This window comes from Malus domestica, chromosome 16, assembly GCF_042453785.1.
Source record: "Malus domestica chromosome 16, GDT2T_hap1".
In the NCBI taxonomy this organism is placed as follows: Eukaryota; Viridiplantae; Streptophyta; class Magnoliopsida; order Rosales; family Rosaceae; genus Malus; species Malus domestica.
Genome location: NC_091676.1, coordinates 6,120,074 through 6,144,129, shown reverse-complemented (window position 1 = coordinate 6,144,129; position 24,056 = coordinate 6,120,074). Strand labels below are relative to the sequence as shown.

At 36.8% G+C, this 24,056-nt stretch overlaps 3 protein-coding genes across 7 annotated transcripts; 2 read left to right on the top strand and 1 right to left on the bottom strand.

Moving 5' to 3' along the window:
- Positions 1-10,962: 10,962 nt before the first annotated feature.
- Positions 10,963-15,853, top strand: LOC103402996 (probable alpha,alpha-trehalose-phosphate synthase [UDP-forming] 9). The gene is made up of 5 exons (XM_008341786.4): positions 10,963-11,158; positions 11,490-11,563; positions 12,671-14,740; positions 14,859-15,132; positions 15,236-15,853. The coding sequence occupies exons 3-5, from the start codon at positions 12,756-12,758 to the stop codon at positions 15,557-15,559; spliced, it is 2,583 nt and encodes an 860-aa protein (XP_008340008.3). The 5' UTR covers positions 10,963-11,158; positions 11,490-11,563; positions 12,671-12,755; the 3' UTR covers positions 15,560-15,853.
- A 1,642-nt stretch (positions 15,854-17,495) lies between these two features.
- On the top strand, positions 17,496-21,401 carry LOC103402994 (uncharacterized). 2 transcript variants are annotated; one of them, XM_017323794.3, is made up of 8 exons: positions 17,634-18,137; positions 18,468-18,548; positions 18,659-18,835; positions 19,380-19,550; positions 19,846-20,058; positions 20,147-20,235; positions 20,525-20,985; positions 21,060-21,401. In XM_017323794.3, exons 1-8 carry the CDS (start codon positions 18,005-18,007, stop codon positions 21,082-21,084), a joined length of 1,350 nt encoding a protein of 449 aa, XP_017179283.3. In that variant the 5' UTR covers positions 17,634-18,004; the 3' UTR covers positions 21,085-21,401. The 2 variants fall into 2 exon arrangements, with proteins under 2 accessions (XP_017179282.3, XP_017179283.3); XM_017323793.3 differs by having other exon boundaries at positions 17,496-18,137; positions 20,525-21,401.
- Positions 21,402-21,767: 366 nt separating this feature from the next.
- On the bottom strand, positions 21,768-23,879 carry LOC103402993 (uncharacterized). Of its 4 annotated transcripts, none has more exons than XM_008341784.4 (6): positions 23,643-23,879; positions 23,370-23,546; positions 23,126-23,293; positions 22,832-23,029; positions 22,648-22,745; positions 21,768-22,550 (listed from the first exon to the last, which is right to left on the bottom strand). In XM_008341784.4, the coding sequence occupies exons 1-6, from the start codon at positions 23,710-23,712 to the stop codon at positions 21,954-21,956; spliced, it is 1,308 nt and encodes a 435-aa protein (XP_008340006.1). In that variant the 5' UTR covers positions 23,713-23,879; the 3' UTR covers positions 21,768-21,953. The 4 variants fall into 4 exon arrangements, with proteins under 4 accessions (XP_008340006.1, XP_008340007.1, XP_028952358.1 ...); XM_008341785.4 differs by having other exon boundaries at positions 23,126-23,287; XM_029096525.2 differs by having other exon boundaries at positions 21,768-22,554; positions 23,126-23,287; positions 23,643-23,876.
- Between the last annotated feature and the right edge of the window lie 177 nt (positions 23,880-24,056).

Sequence of the window (24,056 nt, the reverse complement as noted above, 5' to 3'; positions counted from 1 at the left end):
CGGAAGATAACTTTCATGATATAAAAAAAAAATATATATATATATATATATAAAGTGAATAGTACCATAAGTTTTTCGTTAAAATTTCCTAAAAATAAGGCATAATCGGATAAATAGTCATCATGGTGATAAGGTAACCGGAAGATAACTTTCATGATATAAAAAAAAAAAATATATATATATATATATATATATATATATATATATATTAGATTTAAACCCTCGTTCTGTAGTTCGTTAGCAAATTTAGTCCAAAAGTAATTTTTCTGTTAAATGTCCGTTAAATGCAAGGATAAAAATGTACTTTAACATGTGTACACCTTCTTCTTCCTCGTCCCTCTGCTATGTTTGTAATTTGCATTTTCAGTCTTCCATTTCAGGATGTTGTACTTGCATTATCAGCACCTTCTTCCCCAAAATAAAATGTCACATCCCGGCCCGGGGCGAATCACTTCTTGGGCCCGCTCCACCACCGTAGCACGATATTGTCCGTTTTGGGCTTACCATTCCCTTACGGTTTTGTTTTTGGGAACTCACGAGCAACCAAAACAGGCCTGACTTGGAAACTAGTAAGAAAAGATTCTCATAAGGTCGGGTGACGCCCTTCGACTTATCAGTGAGTGGACAGTTATTTTCTGTTATTACCTATATACTATTGATTTTCCCATAAATTGAATTTAAATGAAAGTATGTTTTCAAATGTCATGCATGCATATTATGAATTATATGAATTAGTAATTGATGCATATATATATATGAATTGGTGCTGTGGACGCACAAGTGAGTAGCATGTGAGTTTTATGTTATTTATGTGAATCGTTGATGATGTGAATTATGTTAAGAGCTCATAACCTGCACCTTGGTGTTAATGCTTATAGTATTCATCGCACCGCATGCTCACCTTGGATCCAAGTAGGTGCATGTCGTACAGACCATGAGAGGGTTCCGACATGCTAGTCGTACAGATCACTAGAGGTGGTTCCGACTGATAGGTGACCTTAGATTATGTGTACAGATGATTGATGAGAGAAGCACTAGAGCGTATTATTACACCATCCTTGTTGTATAGACTACTTCAGGTAGTTCCGACTTATGTGCAGAGTAGTGTCGTATAAGTCACCGTGGTGACTCCGGTTGGTTTGGATATTGAGCTATGGAATTAACCGTATAGGACCAACTGCAGGGTCTCCGGTTGATTCATTATATCACTTGTTATATTGATGCATTCTTAATCTGTTATTGACACTTATGGCATGACATATTTTATGGAATTGATAAAGATTGATGATTTGAGATATATGAGGAATTATTTACTATTATGTTATTTTCTGGGAAAGTATACATGTTTTACAGCAAGGGGTTAGAATTGTTTTTGATGAAATGTTTTCGAAAAGCTTTGGTTTTACTGACCCATTCAATTTTGTTTTGCGCCCCTCCAGGTTCTAGTTAGCAGCGTTGGTGGCCCATGAGGATTCCCACGGCGTACTGACATACTACATAAATGTAGGACTCATATGCGGGTGTTGTATTTTAGTTATGGTCCTACTTGACTGCACATAGTTCTTATGCTCTGAATTTGTGTGTTTCACACTTAAACTTACTCTAGCACGTTACTTGGTTAATATTGCTAGTATTTGGTTTTTGTTTATTCGTATTTCTCTTATCTTTTGCTTCCGCGTCGCACTTTTGGTTACGTCACACTCACGTGACGGCCAGCACGCCTTAATTCTAGGATCGGGGTGTGTCACAAAATATCCTGCAAACCCACAACTATTAACACAAAACCTACTTTAGAATTTCAATCAAAACCCATAATTTGAACAAAAATCAACCAAAGTTTTCACCTTTTTGTAAGCGAGTATGAAGAGCCTCTCAATAAAAGCAACCACAAACAAGTCAAAAAGCCATGGAGTCACGTCGAGGGTGGCCCAGAAATACGACAGGGCGTCCAGAATCAGAACAGCACGGGGGCTGTCAGTGTCAAGCCATCGGATTTGGGGACTACTGCTTCTATATACGATGTTGCCACACTTCATCACCGTGCATAGCAGCCTTAACCCCACACCCAGAAATATGTCGTGGACGACATGGATCAACTCGTTGCCACCGGACATGAAGACCAGCAGCGTTTTGGAGTTTGAAATTGTGATTCTTGGTGAACTAGGTAGCTGGGATTTAAATGAGGGTTTGATTTTGAGTTTTCTGTTGAGAAATGAAGAGATGGGTTTTGATTAGTGAGGACGGAGCTTGGCCACTCCGATAAAATGGTCCATGTGCTGGTCCAATTGAAGAAATCCATGTGATTGCTGATGTGCAAGATGCAAAATACATCATCTCGAAATGGAAGAAAGTGAAATTACAGAAAAGGAAGAGGATGGGGTACGGGTCAAATTACATTTTTATCCTGTATTTAATGGACATTTAACGGTAAATTACTTTTGGACTAAATTTATTAACATAGTAACACCACGAGGGTTTAAGTTCTAATTATTTTTTTATCGCCAAGCTTATGTTCCGATTACTTTAGCACCACGATGATCGTTTATTCGATTAGGCTTAAAAATAAGGAAAACTAATGAAAATGACTTGAAAACTTTAAGTTTTAACGATAAGGACAAAATAAAGGGTAAAGTAAATAGTACCAGGATTAACTTTTTAGTGTAAAAATATAGTTTTTCGTTAAAGTGAACAGTACCGAGAGCTTTTCGTTAAAATTCCCTTAAAAATAAGGGAGTTTTACTATTCACTTTTAACGAATAAAACATTTTTACTCTAAAAAGTCACTCATAATACTATTTACTTACAACACATTTTTATCTTTTTTATTAAAACTCAAAATTTTAAAATCATTCTTAATAGTGTTTCTTAAAAATAATACCTAATCCCGTTAAAAGTGAAAAGGATAATGGTAATTTGGTAAAAGCGTGGGTCATGTGTCCCATTTTAACCTTATCCTCAAGCGAAAATGCCAGCCATGAAAGTGGCGTAGTGTACACCAGGTCACGCACGCAAAAAGCATAAAGTTAATCAAAATTAAAAATAACAATACGACGTTTCAGAGTTTTCGAATTCTTATGGGGAACCGCAACGCGAAGCCGCGAACCGACCCAGCTGTCATTTATTAACGCACAGCTCATTTCGGTCCACTTTTCAACGTATATTTTCTATAAAAATATTTATAAAAAAATGTTCTTTGGGTGTCTCTCTTGAATTTAATATTTCTAATGAAGGATAAATGAACCTGTTTTTAGTGTTTTAATCTTTTACCAGCCGATTAATATTAAGTTCAAAATGGTAAGTAATCATATTTTGATCATTAAATGAGCATAATAAGGAGACTTTGAGTTTATAATCTTAATTAGTTTAATATGTTGCAATTTTAATTAGTGTTTTTTTTTTTTTTAATTTTGCATGATTTGATCGTTGAGACCTCATTTTTCAATCTGTTTTTCGGGTTGATATTTGCAGAAAATTTAGTATACTTGTTAATAATTTGACATCTCAATTGTAGATAATCTTATTTTATCTTGAACATGTTAGTTAATTTTTTTAATTTGGAGAGATTTTTTGACGTGCTATGAAACACAAGTAGATACACTATATGTCGTTTTACAGTAGAATAACATTATTTTTTTTTAAATCTCAACTTAAATAATGACTTATAACGTACCACGACGTATTTCGGTATTCGAGAAGATCTCTCGTTGATTTGAAATCATATTTATTTCTTGTTGTTGGGGGGAAGTACATGAACCTCTCAAGGTTAACTGAACATTGCAAAAAGCCTTTTCATGCGCGGATTATCGCAACCCAGTCACTACTGGTGTCCACATAAAGATAAAAAATAAAAAGTCGTGGGTTATTGTGTTAATTTAATTACTAATTCAGTGTCTTAATGAAAGCCGAGTTCAATTTAATAAACAAGTTATTAACATTTTCAAAAGAGATGTCAAGTCATTTAATCAAATTTGAAGGCAATAACAAACTCCAAACGATATGCCAATCGTATGTGGTTTGACATATGAGTTTTCACATGTCAAATTTGACATATGAAAAAATATAATGTCAAATAATTTTTAAATATTTTATTGTTTGGATCTTATTAATGCACAAATTATAGATCTTAAAATTTTATTTTAATTGATTTCTTTTTAAAATGGGTCAACATATATCATTTATAACCAAAAAACTTATCGGTTGAAAAAAAAGAAAAATTTGACATTGCCACATCAACTATCAAATTAACATTTAACATCTATCTTTTGGCATCTCCATTATAAATGCTCCAAGGACACTTTGTACACGATTAAATCTAAACAAGCAGTATAAAAAATTAGTATGTGATTAGGGAAATATTAAATTACAGTATTGGAGGATAATATTAATTAATAAAAATTGTGGAAATGCTTAACCAAAAGGTGTTTAGGTTAATCATGCTGGAACTGGATCCTCTCATGAGTTCAGGATGGGAATTCTCATGAGCAGCCCATCCTAATCGTTCAAACTTGATCTAACGGCTGCAATTATTATAACTTTTAGAGGGGCTCCTTGTTTAGAACTGTTTGATCAAATTTTAACGATCTGGATGGGCTTATCGGGAAGATCCCCATCCTGAGCTCAGGAGAGGATCCAGTTCCAATCATGCTAACCGTTTTGGTTTGGTGACGGAATTGCCTCACCTACGCGGCTACACTCACCAAATATTGTATCTCTGGTTAAATTTAGGTTGCCTTGAATTTGAAAATGGGCAACCAACAAACCAACAAGTGACAAGATTTAATCTTTATAGTTATGAACTAGATGTGATAAGTCTAATAGCGGCGCGGTTTCAAGTGGCAACGATAGTGCTTATTATATTAGGTAAATGTGTTTTCTTAGACCATCTCCAATGATGACCTAAAACCTAAATATATTTAACCCAGAAAATTTAGGTTTTAGCCCAAAAATAGCTTTTCTGCTCCAACCATTCTGGCCTAAAATTTTACCCCGAGATTATTAAAGAATAAATTAAGGCTAATTTTTTTTAAATTAACTTTAAAAAAAATTATGTAGACTATCCTAAATTAATTATATGAACATTTTAACCTAAAAATATTTAAATTCCGATAAATTTTGAAAAATTGCTAAATTAATACATGAAAATCATGATAAACCACATAAACTTAATACAAATGACATTTAATAAATCACATAAACTGAATACAAATGACAATTAATAAACCACATAAACTTAATACAATCGAAAACTCATAAACTACATAAACTTAATAATGATATCCACCATCTTGACTTGGTGATGGACTTGGGTGATAGTCTTGAGATGAATCATCATCTTGAAATATACTTCTTGTGGCATTCCTTCGTAAAATGTCATTTTGCTTACCACGTAAGTATTTCTTCATCTCTAGAGTGTATTTGTCGAGGTCATCCATCATCAAATTAACTTCGAACCTTTCTTACTCCCTATCCCCTTCTTCCTTCATGGCCAAACGCATTTGGGCCGATTCTTCTTGCTAAAAAAATGGTTTTCGTTCAATCGTATCATCTCGCTAGCAAATTGTGCACGTATCGGATCTTGGGACTTCCCTTTTTTCTTTGCTTCCTTTTGCTTATCTCTACCCAAGGGCTTTGCAAAAGAAGAAGTTGGGATCATTTGTTCGACACCCTTATTGTCGGCAAAATTCACACCTTCATTGACATCATTTAGGGGTGGTGCTTCACTATGAAATAATCTTCCACATTGTTGGTTTGCATCGGTTCCCCACCTCAGACAATCCTTAAGGATGTTCCAAGCATGATGCAAGCTTGATTTTTTGGTGTAGTTCTTGTCTTGTAAATTGCCATTGCTTTGCCTCCTTATGCAACAAATACATAAAAACAATTAGTTGCGAAATACTATTATGTACATGACAACTAAAATATCAACAAAGAAACTCACAATTTCTGAGGCGCCCCTTCCATTAGGCATGTTAACCGTGACTTTCTCAAGCTTCCATTTCACAAAGTGCACACTTTGTTGATAATCTTCCACCGATCATAAACACCACCAACTTCCCTTCGACCGGTGTTGAAGTTTTCATGGAACTTATCAACGATTTTACCCCACAAAACCTTTCTATTTTGATTCGTGCCGACGGCACCATCTTCGCTAATAGAAATCCATGCCAAACATAAAGCAATATCTTCGTCAAATGTCTAATTACGACCTCAAACATGCTCTTTTGCCATCTTGAAAATTTTGGAAATGAAAATAAATGGTAGAAAGAAAAATTGGAAGAATTGTAGGAGAAAAGTGAGTTTTGTGTGGATGTTTGAACAAATACATAGGTGTTTATAGAGTTTTTGGTTGAATTTTAAGTTAAATAAATTTTTTTTTAAAATTATTTTAGCGGTTGGATTTAAATTTGGACCGTTAGATCTTTTTTTTACCGTTAGATTTGATTATATTCGATCTAAGCCGTTTGATTCAATAAATATATAAATATAAAACTAAAAAAAATTAATAATTTGAACCTGGACCGTTGGATTAACCAACGACCCATTTAATGAAGACCCTTGGATGATAAAATATAGCCGTTGGGCTACTTATTACTTTGACAACCAGGGGAACACCCCCACGTGGGGTTGTCACCCTTTTAGCAAAGCCTAGTGCGTGCAACGCGTAGGCGAGTTGGATTTGGGAAGTGGGCTTCACATCCCTGGTTTCAGTCTCAGTTAGTGGGCCCCATTTTGCTTTGTGGCCTAAAATTGGGTCAGAATTTGACTCATATTTAGGTTTTAGGTTTATTTTAGGTCATGGGTTGGAGTGGATTTTGGGAGGGAAGGGAAATTTTAGGTTTTAGCCCACTATTGGAGATGGTCTTAGGGTTTGATTCATTGGAGTTATGGGCTTGGCTTGTGTTAGTGCTTAATTTTGGTGACATGGACTTTCAAATCACTATTTTGACAAAATTAAAAACTTTTGATCACGTCATTTCCTTGATTTGTTCCACATTTTTTTTTCAACTTTTCTTTTGTTTTTACTAAAGTCGTTGCTTTAATAGTTGTCTATTCTTCGTCGCATGACGGCTCGAACAAATAAGACATGTTTTTTATATGTATATAATTGAACTTTAGATCTCATGTACAGAAGTAATGCTTTTAAACACTCAAGTTACAAAGTACTTTGTAGCAAAATATGACTTGTTAAATTGAGTTTCGAGTTAAGTTGAATAATTGTTTATGAGGTGTAGTTAGTCATAAAATATTTAATAGTTGGTCGTAAAATATTTATAAGAGTTATCCAACATTTATTTATTAACAATTAAACGTGGTGCAAAATTTGACAAAATGTGCAAAATGATCTTCTGCACCAAGACTCTCAGGAACTTATCTCATTTGTTGATACCTAACCGTTCAGTTAAACTCCATTTAACAATGTTAAGTATTCAACTTATCTTCTCAATAAACAGATTAAAAACTAATGATAAGTTAAGTTAAAAGGATACGTGTCACTCAAATAAATAGGTCACAAAGAATCACACAGCGTTTTGGCCGCAAAAGATTTGAACTCTGATAACATCTAAACTACATATTAATAAAACACTCATTGTCAACCAAAATCCTATTAAATTACCAGTTTAACTCTTTAATTAAAATTGAACATGAATAAGAAATATGGGCAGAAATTTAATTTCACACAACAAAAATTTTGCTTTTTTTTTCTTTCCTACATGTAGTTCTAACATATATTTAATAAAAAAACTTAAAAAACTAAAAATAAAAAATAAAGCCTCTCCCCGCTCCCACATTCTCTATGAGTCTCTTCCTATCTCCTTCTACTTCAAAAACAAAAAAACAAAAAAAATTTCACACACACTTTGTGTGCGCCCATATACTAGTATGTAAAATATAAAAAGGCTTAATAGGATTATTAGTCCCTGTAGTGATAGGGTAGTTGGAAGATAACCCATATGGTAAAAAAAAGGATTTAAGCCCTTGTGGTGAAGTTTGTTAAGATTTAGGCTAAAAATTGAAAATTTCGTCAACTCTCCGTTAATTGAAGGTTCATATGTGAGATTAAAAAGATAAAGTTAGCCTCACATGTAGCCCCATATGCTAACTAGTCTAATATGTGTGGCTCTCGTGCTAATAATTAATGGAGAGTTGACGGAAATTTCAAAATTTTTGGCATAAATCCTAACATACTTCACCACAACGACTTAAATCCTAATTTTTTTTATCACATGGGTTATCTTCCAATTATCCGATCATCACGAGACTAATAATAATCCAATTATGCCAAGATAAGAAATTAATTATTGTCAATGATATTAGGATTAGCTTGTAATTATCTATTTTCCTTATTTGGTTCAACAGGATAGGGTTGAGTTGAGTGGTTCCACTCTCATATTCAACCAGATGGGGATCCCATAACGAAAGCAAAACAAAGGTACGGAGGATGTTGAGGTTTTAAATGTTTGGTGGTTTGTTGAAATGAAAAAAAAATTGAAAAAGTGTTATCCTTATCCACAACATCAAAGAAAACTTTCCAGAAAAAATATATAAAGACAGATGCGCACCGTATTAGGAAAAAAAAATTATGTACAGATAAACATATCCATAAAACGCTTCTTATAAAGTGAAATTTTTTTGGCTATCCAACCGACTTAATGTATTTTCTATTTAATATAAGGGTTGCTTTATTTACAAGAAATCCTATTGAATATCTGGTAGCATATTAGGAAAATAAATTAAGAGGCTCGTTTGATAACTATTTTGTTTTTAATTTTAATTTTTTTTAAATTTAAACTAAAATCTGGTAGCTACTAGACCTACTTTATTGTCTTATTTTCCTATCCACGTTATAATCACACCCATCTTAAAAAGTTAAAAAATTAAAAAGCTATTTCCCCACCCACTATTATTCCCAAAATAACCTTTAATATATACATACATATGAAATTATAAAATTGTCTCTTAAAAAATATAACAAATAATATGTAAATGAAAACCACTAAGGTCTGCAAATTCAAATGGAAACGGCATAGGTATCCAAATTCAAAAAAAATCGACAACAACAAATTTAAAAATACGATGGACAAATTCAAATGACCTACACACAAATTATTCTTCTACCATTTCAATGGAAACATAATCTTCTACCTCTTCCGTAAAATCGTCATCTTCTACCTGTTTAATGAAAAAGTCATCTTCTAAGTCCATTGCTATTTTTTTTATTTCTCAGAATGAAAGGATATGAAAATATGAATTAGAGTTTAAGGTAGACAAATTGTCTCCCATGCCCAACTTTTTTTTTTTAAAAAATTAATCAAAACAAGATCATTAATGTCCTTATCAATCTTTTTGTAAATGGACAAATTTGTAATTAAAAAATTCATTAAAAGGTGGGTGGGAAGATAAGACATTGGGATGAGAATAATATCACTCGAAATATGGGGTAGAAATGTAATTTCACACAACCAAATTTTTCTGTTTTTTTTTTCCAAAGGCTCACCTATCCTAACATATCTCTAATTAAAAAAAAAACTTCCCACTTCCACATTCTCTATCACTCTCTTCCTCTCTCCTTCTATTTCAAAAAAAAAAAAAAAAAAAAAAATTCTCACACTTTGTATGTGCCCATATGCTAGTTTTAATTAAAAAAAGACTGAAAATCAAAATGGCAAACTTAAAAAATTAAAAAAAAAGGTTTTATTTTCCTTCTCTAAAACAATTAATAAAAATTAAAAACTAAAAATAATTATTAAAAAATTAATAAAACAATCATTATCAACCAAAATTCTATGAAATTACCTGTTTAACCCTGTAATTAAAACATAATACGAATAAGAAATATGGGGCAAAAATGTAATTTCACACAACCAAATTTTGCTTATTTTTTTTCAAAGCCTCACTTACATGTAATTCTAACATATCTCTAATTAAAAAAAAAAAAAAAACTTCCCACTCCCACATTCTATTTCAAAAACAAAAAAAAAAAAATTTTCTCACACACTTTGTGTGTGCCCATATGCTAGTTTTAATTAAAAAAAGACTGAAAATCAAAAAGTAAAAACTAAATGCCAAACTTAAAAAATTAAAAAAAAAGTTTTATTTTCTTTTTCTAAACAATTAATCAAAATTAAAAACTGAAAAATAATTATTAAAAAATTTGAATTTTTAAGAATAAACACAAAATTTCTACTAATTAATAAAACACTAATTGTCAATCAAAATCCTACGAAATTACCAGTTTAACCCTCTAATTAAAACAAAACTTGAATAAGAAATATGGGGCAGAAATGTAATTTCACACAACCAAATTTTTCTGTTTTTTTTCAAAGTCTCACCTACATGTAATCATAATATATCTCTAATTAAAAAAAAAATATTCTCACTCCCACATTCTCTATCACTCTATTCCTCTCTCCTTCTATTTCAAAAAAAAAAAAAAAAAATTTATCACACACTTTTTGTGTGCCCATATGCTACTAGTTATTAAACAGCTTCAAAATTGAAAAAGATAATATTTAATTTTCAATTTTTAAAACAAAAAAAATAATTATTAAAAGCTCCAAAGAAAATCAAAACTGAAAAAACTGTAACAGTACGTACCAAGGGCATTATAGTAATTGTAAGAGTTGGAATTCTGAACACTATCCAAAATAAAGGAGGTGGATTGTCTGCCCTTCCATTTCCATACTCTTTCCATCCTCTCCTGTTTGTGTGATTATGGTTAAGCTACGTAAACATTATATATTGATTTTTCTATAAAAATAATAAAACAAAAAATAATAAGAATATAAAATGTTGACGTAATTTAATCGTAACTACACAAAACAGAATGGGATAGGAAGAGTATGGAAATGGGCAGACAATCAACCTTCCAAAATAAAACCGAACCGAAAGCCAATAGTTAAAATAATATAACCGCGGTAAAAATAAAAAAATAAAATAAAAAAGCTCACTGGACCCTTATCCTCTCTCTCTAAAACTTTCTTACTTTGGTTATATTTTAACATTCCGATCGTTCTCTCATTCTTTATTGCTTGTAACACCCAACGCAGCCCCTCTCTCTCTCTCTCTCTCTCTCTCAACTCCCAACTCCCAACGCTTATAACCATTTCGCCGTTCTCCGATATCCAACTGACTCCGATCGCCGGACCTCACCGGAGAGGTAAGCTTTCGTCTTCCCTCTCTGATCCGCTGCTCTCTCGTTGCGAGTCGGCTCCTTGAATTTTCCTTGCGGTCTGTTTGGTTCCCGAGAATTTGTGTGAGAAAACCATGACAATTACGAGTCTTGATCTCAGTTTCCTGAATTCACGCTCTTCACTCGTCTTCACACCACTACTCGCGGCCTTGTCCCGTTGCTTGCGAGCTTTTTATTTTCCCGAACTGTTTTATTTTCTGCGGAACCAAACAGACGGTACAAAGGTTAAAACCGAAATGATTTTTCTTCCGGCCGTTTGGTTTATTGAAATTTTGTATTTTTTTAATGATTTTTACAGGTTTTGGAAGGAAGTTGTTGATTGAAGCTTCGTACGGGACTCTTAATTTCACATGTAAATTTAATTTGATTCAGGTATTGCTCACGCCTTTTTTTTAAATATATATATATATATATTTTTTTTTCTTATCACTTCGATCTCCGTTTACTTGTAATTGTAGCGTATGGCTTTCAGAACGTACTGTTTGTGCAATTTTTTGGTTTATAAATTATTATTTTTTCGTTTCGAAAACAAAAAAGATTAGAATTTGAAACATTGCTTCTTTTTTTTTGTCTGAAAACTAATTTTAGGAATTTAGAAGAAAGGTAATTTACTGTGCCGGAGACAATGTCGCCGAATTCGACGGGCCGGGATTTTATCTGTTGAATTTGTAGTGATTTGTGATTGATCATTGATCTTCTTTTGGGTTACTTTTGTAATATGGAATATTTTGACTTGGTTGGATATTGCTGCCATCCTGAAAAGGAACAAAGAAAGAAATTAGTTCTTGTATGCTAGTGTGTGTTGTTTAACGTTGGTCAAATTTCGGCATCGGATTCAAATAGTACTTGGAGAATGAATTCGGGATAGGACAGTTGTTAATGTCCAATGGTACAACAGCATTCTTGAAATGTATAATTATACTTTTCGTATGCACGTATAACTGTCGTTGGTTGATTAGAAGAAAATTATCTTCGCGGCGTAATATCTTTTTTACTCTACCCGGATGCTAATGTGCCAGATGTTGCGTTTCTCCTTCGCTTATTCATCTACTAAAGGTGTTTGTGCAATGGATGCATGGTTACTAGTTACGTTCTACCTTTTGTGTCCCTACTTTTTTATTTTAAGATATAGAATCGAAAATGGTGTATGCAAACATCGGATTCAATTTTCATTGGATGAGAAAGGTATTCTAACATGGAAGTAAGTTGACCATGCTTGTTAAATTAATCTGCTTTCATATTCAGTATGTTAACTAGTGAATAAATTTTTTGTCTTGCTTCTGTCGAACATAAAATGTGAGAATTAGTGAGCCAAAGCATGCTCAGTGGATCATCATTACTTTGATTCTGTTGACCAGCAATGAAAACTGGAATGGGTATTTTTAATGCTTTATTTGTCGTAGGCGTGGAAATGGATTTATTCGGTGGCAGCTATTCAATGATATGATCACTCTTTCATTTTTTTTTTGTTGTGTGTAGGTTTGTAGACTACTCTGACAGTTGAAAATCTCATCTTGTACTGTGTTAATCTGTATGATTCAAGTAAGAAGGAATTGTAGCAGTCATGGCGTCAAGATCTTGCACAAACCTTTTTGATTTGGCATCTGGAGGCCTTTTGGATATTCCTTATACTCCAAGGGCTCTTCCAAGGGTGATGACTGTTCCTGGTATTATATCTGATGTGGATGGTAATAGCAATGGTGACGATTCAGATGCTAGTTCATCTGCCTGTCGTGAGAGGAAAATTGTTGTGGCAAATATGTTACCATTACATGCTAAAAGGGATCCACAAACGAAGAAATGGTGTTTCAGTTTGGATGAGGATTCAATTTTGTTACATTTGAAGGATGGGTTTTCATCTAAAAATGAGGTTGTTTATGTGGGGTCTCTCAAGGCTGAAATTGATACCAGTGAACAAGAAGAAGTCGCACAGAAACTGCTGGAGGAGTTCAATTGTGTACCAACGTTTTTGCCCAGTGATCTCCAGAAGAAGTTTTATTTGGGGTTCTGCAAGCAGCAATTATGGCCTCTTTTTCATTACATGCTGCCCATGTGCCCAGACCATGGCGATCGATTTGACCGCTCACTGTGGCAGGCCTATGTATCTGCAAACAAAATATTTGCAGACAAGGTGATGGAAGTTATTAATCCCGAGGACGATTGTATCTGGGTTCATGACTATCACTTGATGGTTCTCCCAACATTTTTGAGGAAGCGGTACTATCGAGTAAAGCTAGGATTCTTCCTTCACAGCCCATTTCCATCATCTGAAATTTATAGAACTTTGCCGGTCCGTGATGAAATTTTGAGGGGTTTGCTAAACTGCGATCTCATTGGGTTTCATACATTTGATTATGCACGTCACTTCCTCTCATGCTGCAGTAGAATGATGGGGCTGGACTATGAATCAAAGCGAGGACATATTGGGCTTGATTATTTTGGCCGCACAGTGTACATTAAAATTCTGCCTGTTGGTGTTCATATGGGTCGGCTTGAATCTGTGTTGAATCTTCCAGATACAACTTCCAAAATTAAAGAGATTCAAGAGCAGTACAAGGGGAAAAAATTGATTCTTGGTATTGATGACATGGATATATTTAAAGGAATCAGCTTAAAATTTATAGCTTTGGAACAACTCTTGCAGCAGAATCCAGAATTGCAGGGCAACGTAGTCCTTGTTCAAATTATAAATCCCGCAAGGGGATCGGGGAAAGATGTACAGGAAGCAAAGAGTGAGACATACTTAACTGCCAGAAGGATAAATGAGGTTTATGGTTCACCTAATTATGAACCAGTGGTTCTGATTGATCGACATGTTCCTCAATACGAGAAGACAGCGTATTATGCTGTAGCAGAATGTTGTATAGTGAATGCTGTGAGGGATGGAATGAACTTAGTTCCTTACAAATATATTGTTTGCCGGCAGGGAACTCCACCCATGAATAAAGCTTTAGGCATGACAGCAGATTCTCCTCAGACAAGCATGCTTGTCGTGTCTGAATTTATTGGCTGCTCACCTTCTTTAAGTGGAGCAATCAGGGTTAACCCTTGGGACACTGATGCCGTGGCTGATGCCTTGAACTTGGCGATCACCATGTCTAAATCAGAGCAGCAGTTACGTCATGAAAAACACTATCGTTATGTTAGTTCTCATGATGTGGCTTATTGGGCGCGAAGCTTTGCACATGACTTGGATAGAGCATGCCAAGATCATTATAGTAAACGGTGTTGGGGCATTGGATTGGGCTTGAGGTTCAGAGTTGTTTCCCTTTCTCCGAACTTTAGAAAGTTGTCTATAGACCATATTGTTTCAGCATACAAAAGAACAAATAGAAGGGCCATATTTCTGGACTATGATGGTACCGTTATTCCTGAAGCTTCCATTATTAAGTCTCCAAGCCCAGAAGTCCTTGCTCTTCTGAATTCCCTGTGCAAGGATCCGAAGAACACAGTTTTCATTGTTAGTGGGAGGGGAAGGAGTTCTCTGAGCGATTGGTTTGCCTCGTGTGAGACACTTGGAATTGCTGCTGAACATGGGTACTTTCTAAGGTATGTTTGTAATATGCTATGTTCTGAATATTCAATATGCTATGTTCTGAATATTCATCTATCCCTTCGATAGGTTTTCAAACTGAACTATGTAATTTTGCTCTGTTCTTTGGTGTAGGCGGAATAGAAGTTCCGAGTGGGAGACCAGTCCTGTTGGTGCCGATCTTGATTGGAAAGAAATTGTGGAGCCTGTGATGAGATTGTATACAGAGGCAACAGATGGCTCCAACATAGAAAGTAAAGAAAGCGCTTTGGTATGGCATCACCAAGATGCAGACCCCGACTTTGGATCCTGTCAAGCCAAGGAATTGTTGGATCATCTGGAAAATGTTCTTTCGAACGAACCAGCAGTTGTTAAGAGGGGCCAGCATATAGTTGAAGTTAAGCCACAGGTAAAACTGTTTTCACACGGTCTCTCCCCTCACATGCACATGTACACTTACACAAACACAATCCCGGTGTAATTTGTTTCTCCAATGCCTTGTTACATGCCAGGGAGTAAGCAAAGGATTGGTTGCTGAAAAAATTCTTTCGAGAATGGTCAACGATGGGAAGGCCCCCGATTTTGTGATGTGCGTTGGGGATGACAGATCTGACGAGGACATGTTCGAGAGCATACTAAGCACGGTCTCTAGTCCATCTTTGCCTTCACCACCCGAGATATTTGCCTGCACTGTCGGAACAAAGCCAAGCAAGGCCAAGTACTATCTCGATGATGTCAGTGATGTCGTGAAGCTACTTCAAGGCCTTGCAACTGCTTCGACCCCAAAGCCGAAACATCTCCCCCATATCCAGGTCTCTTTCGAAAGTGTCTATTGATTTGAACACTCACTGCATACTTGAAGTTCAGGAGGAAGTTTGGGATTCTCTTTAACCTCGGAATTGGTTCGATGCGGATGTGAAGACGGTAACTTTTGAGTATATGTCGGGATCACGGACTTTACCAATCTTGTTTTGTACATGGTGAGTGGTGACATACTATGGTATTTATCGGTGCCCGGTTAAACAGAGTAACCAGATGTTTACTGTTTTTCATCATTTGTGGGCACCATTTAACTTGTATAGATACAATGTTTTGGTCGCAATAGTAATGTCTGGTTCGATCCATCCTAATGATAATCCTCAATGCTAATTGTTAAATTCAGTTTCAGTTATTTCAAAATGTCTCCCCTTTCGAATGGAGTTTGTACATTGTAAGTATCGTTTGGTATGCAGACGGAACAGAATAGAATGGGACGGGACGGAACGGAGAGGGAGCAAAGATAGCCTCGGATGGAAACAAGGAGGAAGAAGGAGACGGAGATGTTATAATTTTGTGTTCCACTTATGTGGAACAAGTCGTTCTAGGGGGTGAGGTGAAACGAAAATTCATCCAAAACTTGTTCCGTGGAACAGCGCGTTCCATCCGTTTTAAGCGCATCAAACATAGGACGGAATGCCTCGTCCCATTCCGTTCCAACCCGTCTCACGTACCAAACGGTACGTATAGGACCGGTTGAATGTACGCTTAAGAATTTATGAATTTGTTGACCCGATTGAATGTACGAGAGAGGGTTAATTGGAGCCACCAACTGCCATACGTGTATATGATAGAATACGCATTGGACGCGGTCGACAGTGAAATATGAGGATGATATTTGTGACACGAAATTGAAAAGTTAGGTTCTCAAATAGCGACAAACTCTAAAGACAGGAAGAGGACAACCCAGCCTGTATCCTGAAGGTATCTGCCTTCCAAATCACCGGTCCAATCTTCAAAATTAATGACGGGAAAGTTAGGTGGTCAGAGAAACATTTTGGGCGGTGCTATCTTCATACACATTTTCATTGTTTAATCACTTTTTATTAGTTTAATTTATTTGACCCGACAGACAAAAAAATTAATAAAGATGTATATAAAAAGTAAAATAGGAGATGTGAATAGTAACATCCAACGTTTAAGAAAGATCCAACCTAACCTTCACTTTTTACTTTTTAGGAGTCGGAATACAAAGTATGGTCGACAGTCCATCACAATTATTTCTTTTCTCATAGAAACATCAAACTTCGAATACATAAATAAATGTTATTAACCACTTAAACTACCCATCTTCAAATTTTTAACCCTACGTTTGGTGGGCTGCCTAGTCCTCGACCTCCCTAAAGTTGTAGGACTGTTGGATTCAAGCACAAGGCTGGGTAGGTGAAGATTTCCATTTGCCAATCTAACATTGTTGGGCCCGAAATGGGCCTATGTTTCCTTAGAAGAGTTGGTGACATCAGCCCGTCAATATATTAATTGCAGTCACATCTTTTTGTAGCAATAATGTTTAAATTATAATTACAACACTAAACAAACATTAATAATAACAAGTAAACTACAAACAACGATAATAACATGTCGGATCTGATTACTAAAAAATTATTTTGTAAGAAAGGGACGTGGAGGGGATTTTAGGTGGAGAATAAATGTTGCATGATTAGTTGTATTTATAAAAAGAAAAAAAGAAGAAAAAAAAACTATTTATGTTACAGTGTTAATTTAGTTAAGAATATTATTGTGTAAATTTTATTGGAATTCTGTAACATTTTTTAGATAGTTTCCTGTTTTAGATATATTACTTGAAAGACAAGAATCTTTCTTTCGGATTATTATAAATAAAGATACAACGGGTGAGATAATTCACCTTCTCTCTCCTCCCTTGCCGCCGCACCATCACCCTCTCTCTCCCTTTATAATTCTTCAGTTAAATAAGCTTACAATACAGAAAGTAATGACACATGATATGTTTAAGATACTTTTTGACACTTCCGTTTTAGATGAGTTATCACGATTAAATCTCTCCAGCTGGACAACGTAACATGTCATATCTTAGGGTCGAATAAATTAAAGTATTTCAATGAAAAAATAGTAAAATAATATTTCCATGACACAATCACTCTCACATTCTTTCACACTCTCAGACCGTTCGCTCTTTAGTCCCCACCCCCCTCTCCCCACTGAGGCATTGAGCGATTCGGATTCAGTGACCCTCACTGCATCTCTGCTTTTTCAATTCTTTCCTTCTTTGTTTCTCTACCCCTTTGCCTTTTTCCTCTCTCCTTTTTCATCCTCGTCTCTTTCATCCTTTCACACACGGGCGATTTTGCACTCGCGAGGAGCACACTGGGTTTTGCTCCAAACCCAGAAACCATCTGAGGAAAAAGCATCCCTCGCCTCTTACCGCCCACATTTTGCAAAAACCCGGATAGGATTTAGGGTTTCTCACAATGCTGGCAGCTTGAATGTTTCAGCTTTTTGGTGTTGTGGGCTCCACTGGAAGAACAGGAGTGATGGGTCGGAGTTTCTTGGCGGCGACTCTCATCGTTTTGGTTCTGTTTGGCGACGTATCGTCCGCTGCCCCTACTGCCCCAGCTAGTAAGCGACTTCTGAGTTTATGTATGATTGTTTATATACTGTGCTCTCCAGACTTTCTATATTTAGAAAGAAAATGCTCGAGTGGACAATTAGATTGTTACAGTACCAATAATAGTATGTGTGTGCGTATATATATATAAAGATATATGTGATTCTGCTCAGCTTCTGTACGATCTGCTTTTGGTTGTGAAATTTTGGTTTGTTTTTATTAAAAAATATATATATGTATGTGACTCTGCTCAGCTTCTGTACGATCTGCTTTTGGTTGTGGAATTTTGGTTTGTTTTTATTAAAAAATGGCTTCTTTTTTGTTTGTTTGTATGTTTTCAGAGATTGTTGGTGGGTTTTTCTCAAATGCTGCGTCTGCTTTCATGAAACGGGTGTGGTCACTCAAAGCAACTACCAAAACAGGTCTAGATCTCTGAAGCTACCCACATTTTATTGTTTATTTTTTAGCTTTAGAGGGTTTATTGTGTTGCAATCTGAAATGTTGGGGATTTATGAAAATTTTCCATGTGCAGCGGTTTCGGGCCGTCCGGTGATGAAGTTTGAGAGTGGGTTTAACGTGGAGACGGTGTTTGATGGAAGCAAGCTTGGTATTGAGCCTTACACTGTGGAGGTTTTGCCAAGTGGGGAGCTTCTGATTTTGGATTCTGCTAATAGCAACCTTTATAGGATCTCTTCCTCTCTGTCTCTGTGTAAGTTGGTTTTGTCCTGTGCAATGCCTTGAAAAATTGCTTTGTTGTTTTAATTGAACTTGCAATCTATGAAGTATTTTCGCACAATCTGCTGTCAGGCCGAGTTACTGAGGGACTCACATTTTACGAATTTTGTATACTTGAGTGGATCTTTGAAGCCAGTGGTCTGGATTGACAAGTATTTGCGCATTGTTCGAATGCAATTTTCTTTTATTATGTTTGCTGTTTACTTTGATTCATGGTTTTACTTCCCGGGTGCAATATTACTAAAATGTGTTCTGGATCCAAAAAGTACAGAACATCCTGCTTTTATATTGATATCGTATTCCCTAAACTGGAGATTGCCTTGATCTTTATTGGAAGCATGCTATATTGTGTTGATGTCTTCAGTCTACTCCATGCTACAAACATTATTAAATTTAAACATTTGAAAGCAAGCTTCTCCTCATGAAAATCGGCTCCTGGATTCCTGTTTTGATACATTGAACTGTTTAGAGCTTGCATATCTCTAATATGTTTACTCTATTTCATCGGAACAATGCAGACAGCAGACCAAAGCTGGTTGCAGGATCCTCTGATGGAAACCCGGGACATGTAGATGGAAGGACCAGAGAGGCAAGAATGAACCACCCAAGGGGGCTTACAGTTGATGACAGTGGAAACATTTATGTTGCAGACACAATGAATATGGCAATCAGGAAGATAAGCAATGCCGGTAATTTCTATATTAGATTTGTTTAAGAATTGGTTTATTTATTTATGTTCAGCATATCATTATAAAGCAGATTTGCTTCCTCTTTCTTCATTGTTTCCTTCTGACAGATACTAGTGTAGTATATCCCAGTTATATTTGTATGTATAAATATACACATATATGCTTGTTCTCGCAAGAATCGTTACAATAGTTTGTTATTTTAGTACCCGCCACCATCAACATTATAAGATTTGTTTTCCAATAAAGTTAGGAGGAAGATGTTTAATTTTGATGCCATTGAAATTTCCGCTGTTAGGGGTTACAACAATAGCAGGAGGGAAATCGGGCCGTGGGGGAAGCCATGTGGATGGACCAAGTGAAGATGCAAAGTTTTCTGACGACTTTGATGTGGTTTACATTGGAAGCAGCTGCTCCTTGCTCGTCATAGACAGAGGAAATAGAGCAATCAGGGAGATCCAACTACATTTCGATGACTGTGCTTATCAATATGGAAGTGGTTTCCCCCTTGGTAACTTATTTTACCCTAATCTTTTCTCTTGAACGTTGCAAATAATAAATATGTAGAAATACATGGGTACTGATTTGCATCATTGCAGGGATTGCAATGCTTATTGGGGCTGGCTTCTTTGGTTATATGTTAGCATTGCTACAACGTAGAGTTGGTACAATTGTCTCTTCCCAAAATGTGAGTACTCAGTCTTTCCATCTATTTACTTTAGTGACATCTACTTCTGGGGTAGATGTTGGCTCTGTGTAGTTTGCGCCCGTCATTCTCGTAGGAATGTATGCGGACTAGGGATTTAAAATTGTGAAGTAGTATTGATACTTGAGAGAAAACTCTTTGTGCACTACCTTCCTGACATTGCAACTTCCACGCATGGTTTCGGCCATTTAACATCAAAGATCAAGATTTGTAGTATCTTGTATGATAGCATGAAACATTCTCTCATACCTTTTATATTGCATTTTTGAAGGATCACGAACCAATGAAGACAAGCATTCCTCCAAGTTCATACCAGAAGCCTCTGACATCAGTCAGGCCACCTTTGATTCCTGAAGATGAGCAGGAGAAGCAAGAAGAAGGCTTCTTAGGATCTCTTGGGAATCTTTTGGTCAATGCCGGGGCATGTGGTATGGAAATTCTGGGGGCTATATTTCCAGGTTTCAGGAAAAAGCATCTGAACTATCAATACCAAAGTCAGCAACAGAAGCACCCAAATTCCTGGCCTGTGCAAGATAGCTATGTGATACCAGATGAGGATGAGCCACCTTCCATTGAAACCCGAACTTCCACCCCTCGCAAAACCTACCCATTCATGGCCAAGGATGCAGAAACAATCCATCAGTTGCGGCAAAGTCGAGTTTTCTATAATGGGTGGGATAATCTTCAGCAACAACAGCAGCAGCAAAAACAACCGCAACAGCACTATCATCGGTACCAATCATCAACCCCAAATACTTTCTACGAGCAGAGTAGTGAGAATACCACTGAGGTTGTGTTTGGTGCAGTTCAGGAGCAGGATGGGAAGGGTGAAGCTGTGGTCATAAAGCCTATTGACTACGGAGCTCCCATGTTCAATCACCACAGTTTCCGCTCCCGAATCAATCCGAACGGCTATACCCATGGCTATTATTGATCATATACATAAGAGAGAAGCATAGTTTTGACCTTGTTATATTCTTAATATAAATCCTTAAAATTTAGGTTATAGGCAGTACCATATTCCTTGTAAGTTTTATGTGGAAGGTTTTCAGTTTTTTTGCAATGTGAGGTATCTCACTCTGGTCAAATATTGAGGACCTTCTGTTCAAGAATATTTGCCCTCTAATATAATTCCTCTTCTTATTCAAGGAATGTTGTCTTCTTTTTTAATATTTTTTGTTCGAGTGGGAGGGAAATCCAAATTTGGGTGTAGAAGCGTAGCACATTGCTTTAGCAAACTTGATTATGCTGATAAATGTGATATTCTTTTATGCTTTACTAAGTGCTTGTTTGAGGTGATTTCTGAAAGGGTCATAAATGCGATAAACAACAAAATTGTTTCCGACTAGTTTGCCAGAAAACTTGAAAGTGCTTTTAAGTCAGGAGAAATGCTTTTTAGGAGGAAGCAGATCCAGGTGCTTTTCATGTTTATGAAACACTTGGATTTTAATAAATTTTTTAACGTGTTTCTAATTAGAACACTCGGCTTTCCATGGACCAAGAAACACCGAGAATATCCTATACTCCAGAGCATCGTAGAATTTATGGAGATCAAACAGAGTTTCTCAAAATAGAAGCAATGGACCTAAATGGTTGGTCGCACATAATGACTAACATGCCATAAGCCAGACTTATAACTGACAAAAACAGATTCAAAACATACACAAGCCTCTAAATATACATGAAACATATGTCTTTCTTCAAGTTTTTTCACTTCGTCTCCTTTTAACTAAACCCGAATTACCGCCCAAAGCCCCATCCACCAGAAGAGTTTCTTTAGCTCCCTCCACAAATCCCACAATATTACTGTCCATCATACCCTCTATTCTTCCATGAGAGCCAGATAACACACCACTCCTCCCATCATTACCTTCTCCTTCCTTCATGCTACGCAGCTCCAGGCTTCCATCGAAACCCACCAGTTCCTTAAGCTGATCCACATACTTGGAGGACGACGACGACTCTGTTATCTCAAAACAACTACTACTACTGTTATCAACATCGGAATCAAGCAAAGACACACACTCCTTAGGTGAAACCCAGGACTCCTCTACGTAGTTAATCCTAAACATAAGAGAAAGATGGGACATGCCCAACAGATACAGCCGCCTCAACAGCGACGAAACAGGGGCTGAGCTAGCAGTTGCGCTTCTGACGGCGAAGCAAAGTGTCTGTACTAATTGCTTCCCCAGATTGATTCGGCAGCGCTTCCAGGCGAAGCAAAGTGTCTGTGACACTTGCTTCCCCAGATAGATTCGGCAGCGCTTCGATGTCGCGCGGGAGCCGAGCCGCTTGTCCTGTCTAACAAGTTCCAGTTAACAACATTAGACACATTGCGATAAAAGTTACGATCTTGAAATTCAAATCACCACAAACAAGCAATCAAACACTTACATTGCGTAAAATATAAGGCCGAATCACAATCCCAACAACAATTCCAAAAACACACGACAATCCGATACCCATAATCCAGACCGAAACGGCACCAAGCTCTGCAAATTGCATAACATAATGATTGTATTGTTAAAATAAAACCAAATCCCCAAATGAACTACTGCAACAGCAAGAAAAAACTCACTGGACGAAGAAGTCCCGTAGCAATCCTCCGGCTTGAGACGAATCAACCGGACCAACTGATTCCCGCGATCAGAGACCAGCAGCATGCACTGATCAGCAGCAAAAGCCAGCTCAATATCCGGCGAAAACGTTGCGTTTTGAGCAGGGCCGTCCTCGCGCCCAGGCTTCTGCGAGTACCCTCCGGCAATCGTGCTCACACCTACACACGCAGCAGCAAAAAACAAAGAATTGAGTGAGTATTCACGATTATGCCACGCTAGTTAAACCCTAGAAAAAAGAGAGATTCTCAGGTCACCTGAAGCGCTTATCTTTCGGATGACGCCATTGCCCTTATCGGCGACGAAGACGATTCCTTTCGGACTCACGGCGAAGCTCCGGGGCTTCTTGAACCGGGCCGAACCCGACTCCCCATCCGAATATCCGTCGCCGTTGCCGGATAACCGTTTAATCACACTCTCTGAAACTTTACGACTCGTCGTTAAACGTAAACACATGGAAATTGGAAGCCGACAGTTTTACTTTTACTGTTTCGAACTTACCTTGGGATCCGGGCGTGGGAAATGGTACGGTGTAGACGGCACTACCGGAAGAGTCGAGGACGAGAAGATCGGACGATCCAGGGCGAGCAAGCACAGAGTGCGGGTTGACGCCGAGTTTGTGGCCGTCGATCGCCGTCGTGACGGTGTACCCGTCTTCAAGCACCACGTCGGCGGAGACTGAAACGGAAACACATGGAAATTGAGGGAGTGAAACGCAAATAAAAATACTTTCGTTTAATTTCGGAGCTTTTAGTTGAGAAATTACTGTTTTACCTTGAGGTGAGGCGAGGCTGAGGAGGAAGACGAAGAGAGCGGCGGCGGAGGACTGGCAGTGTAACGCCATTGATCGTGACAGAAGTGGCAGCGGAAACTTTGCCGAACTAGGTGGGTGAAGACTTCACCGTGAAGTAGAATGGGACATATAGAGGGCAACCGCTCATCCAGACCGTCGGATGATTAGGCCCGGATTCGCGCCACGTCACCCTAAGTTCCATAGTTATCGCGCCAATCAAATCCATTGAAAAGGAAGAACTATAATATATGCATATATAAATGAAAGGGGTAAATTACATTTTGCACCCTCGTGATTTTGTGTCTTATAACAATTTCATCCATGTTTTCAAAATTTTAAATCTATCCTTTTAAATTTACAAATTGTTACAATATTGGCTTCTTTTTTGTTTAAGA

Excerpts from the sequence above, each read along its gene's own strand:
- LOC103402996 (XM_008341786.4), top strand. The coding sequence starts at position 12,756 with ATGGCGTCAAGATCTTGCACAAACCTTTTTGATTTGGCATCTGGAGGC. Across the intron at positions 14,741-14,858 it reads GAACATGGGTACTTTCTAAG|GCGGAATAGAAGTTCCGAGT; the intron begins GTATGTTTGTAA and ends TCTTTGGTGTAG. Across the intron at positions 15,133-15,235 it reads TAGTTGAAGTTAAGCCACAG|GGAGTAAGCAAAGGATTGGT; the intron begins GTAAAACTGTTT and ends GTTACATGCCAG.
- LOC103402994 (XM_017323793.3), top strand. The coding sequence starts at position 18,005 with ATGTTTCAGCTTTTTGGTGTTGTGGGCTCCACTGGAAGAACAGGAGTG. Across the intron at positions 18,138-18,467 it reads TGCCCCTACTGCCCCAGCTA|AGATTGTTGGTGGGTTTTTC; the intron begins GTAAGCGACTTC and ends GTATGTTTTCAG. Across the intron at positions 20,059-20,146 it reads TGGAAGTGGTTTCCCCCTTG|GGATTGCAATGCTTATTGGG; the intron begins GTAACTTATTTT and ends GCATCATTGCAG.
- LOC103402993 (XM_008341784.4), bottom strand. The coding sequence starts at position 23,712 with ATGGCGTTACACTGCCAGTCCTCCGCCGCCGCTCTCTTCGTCTTCCTC. Across the intron at positions 23,294-23,369 it reads TCCCACGCCCGGATCCCAAG|TTTCAGAGAGTGTGATTAAA; the intron begins GTAAGTTCGAAA and ends CGAGTCGTAAAG. Across the intron at positions 23,030-23,125 it reads CCGAAAGATAAGCGCTTCAG|GTGTGAGCACGATTGCCGGA; the intron begins GTGACCTGAGAA and ends CTGCGTGTGTAG.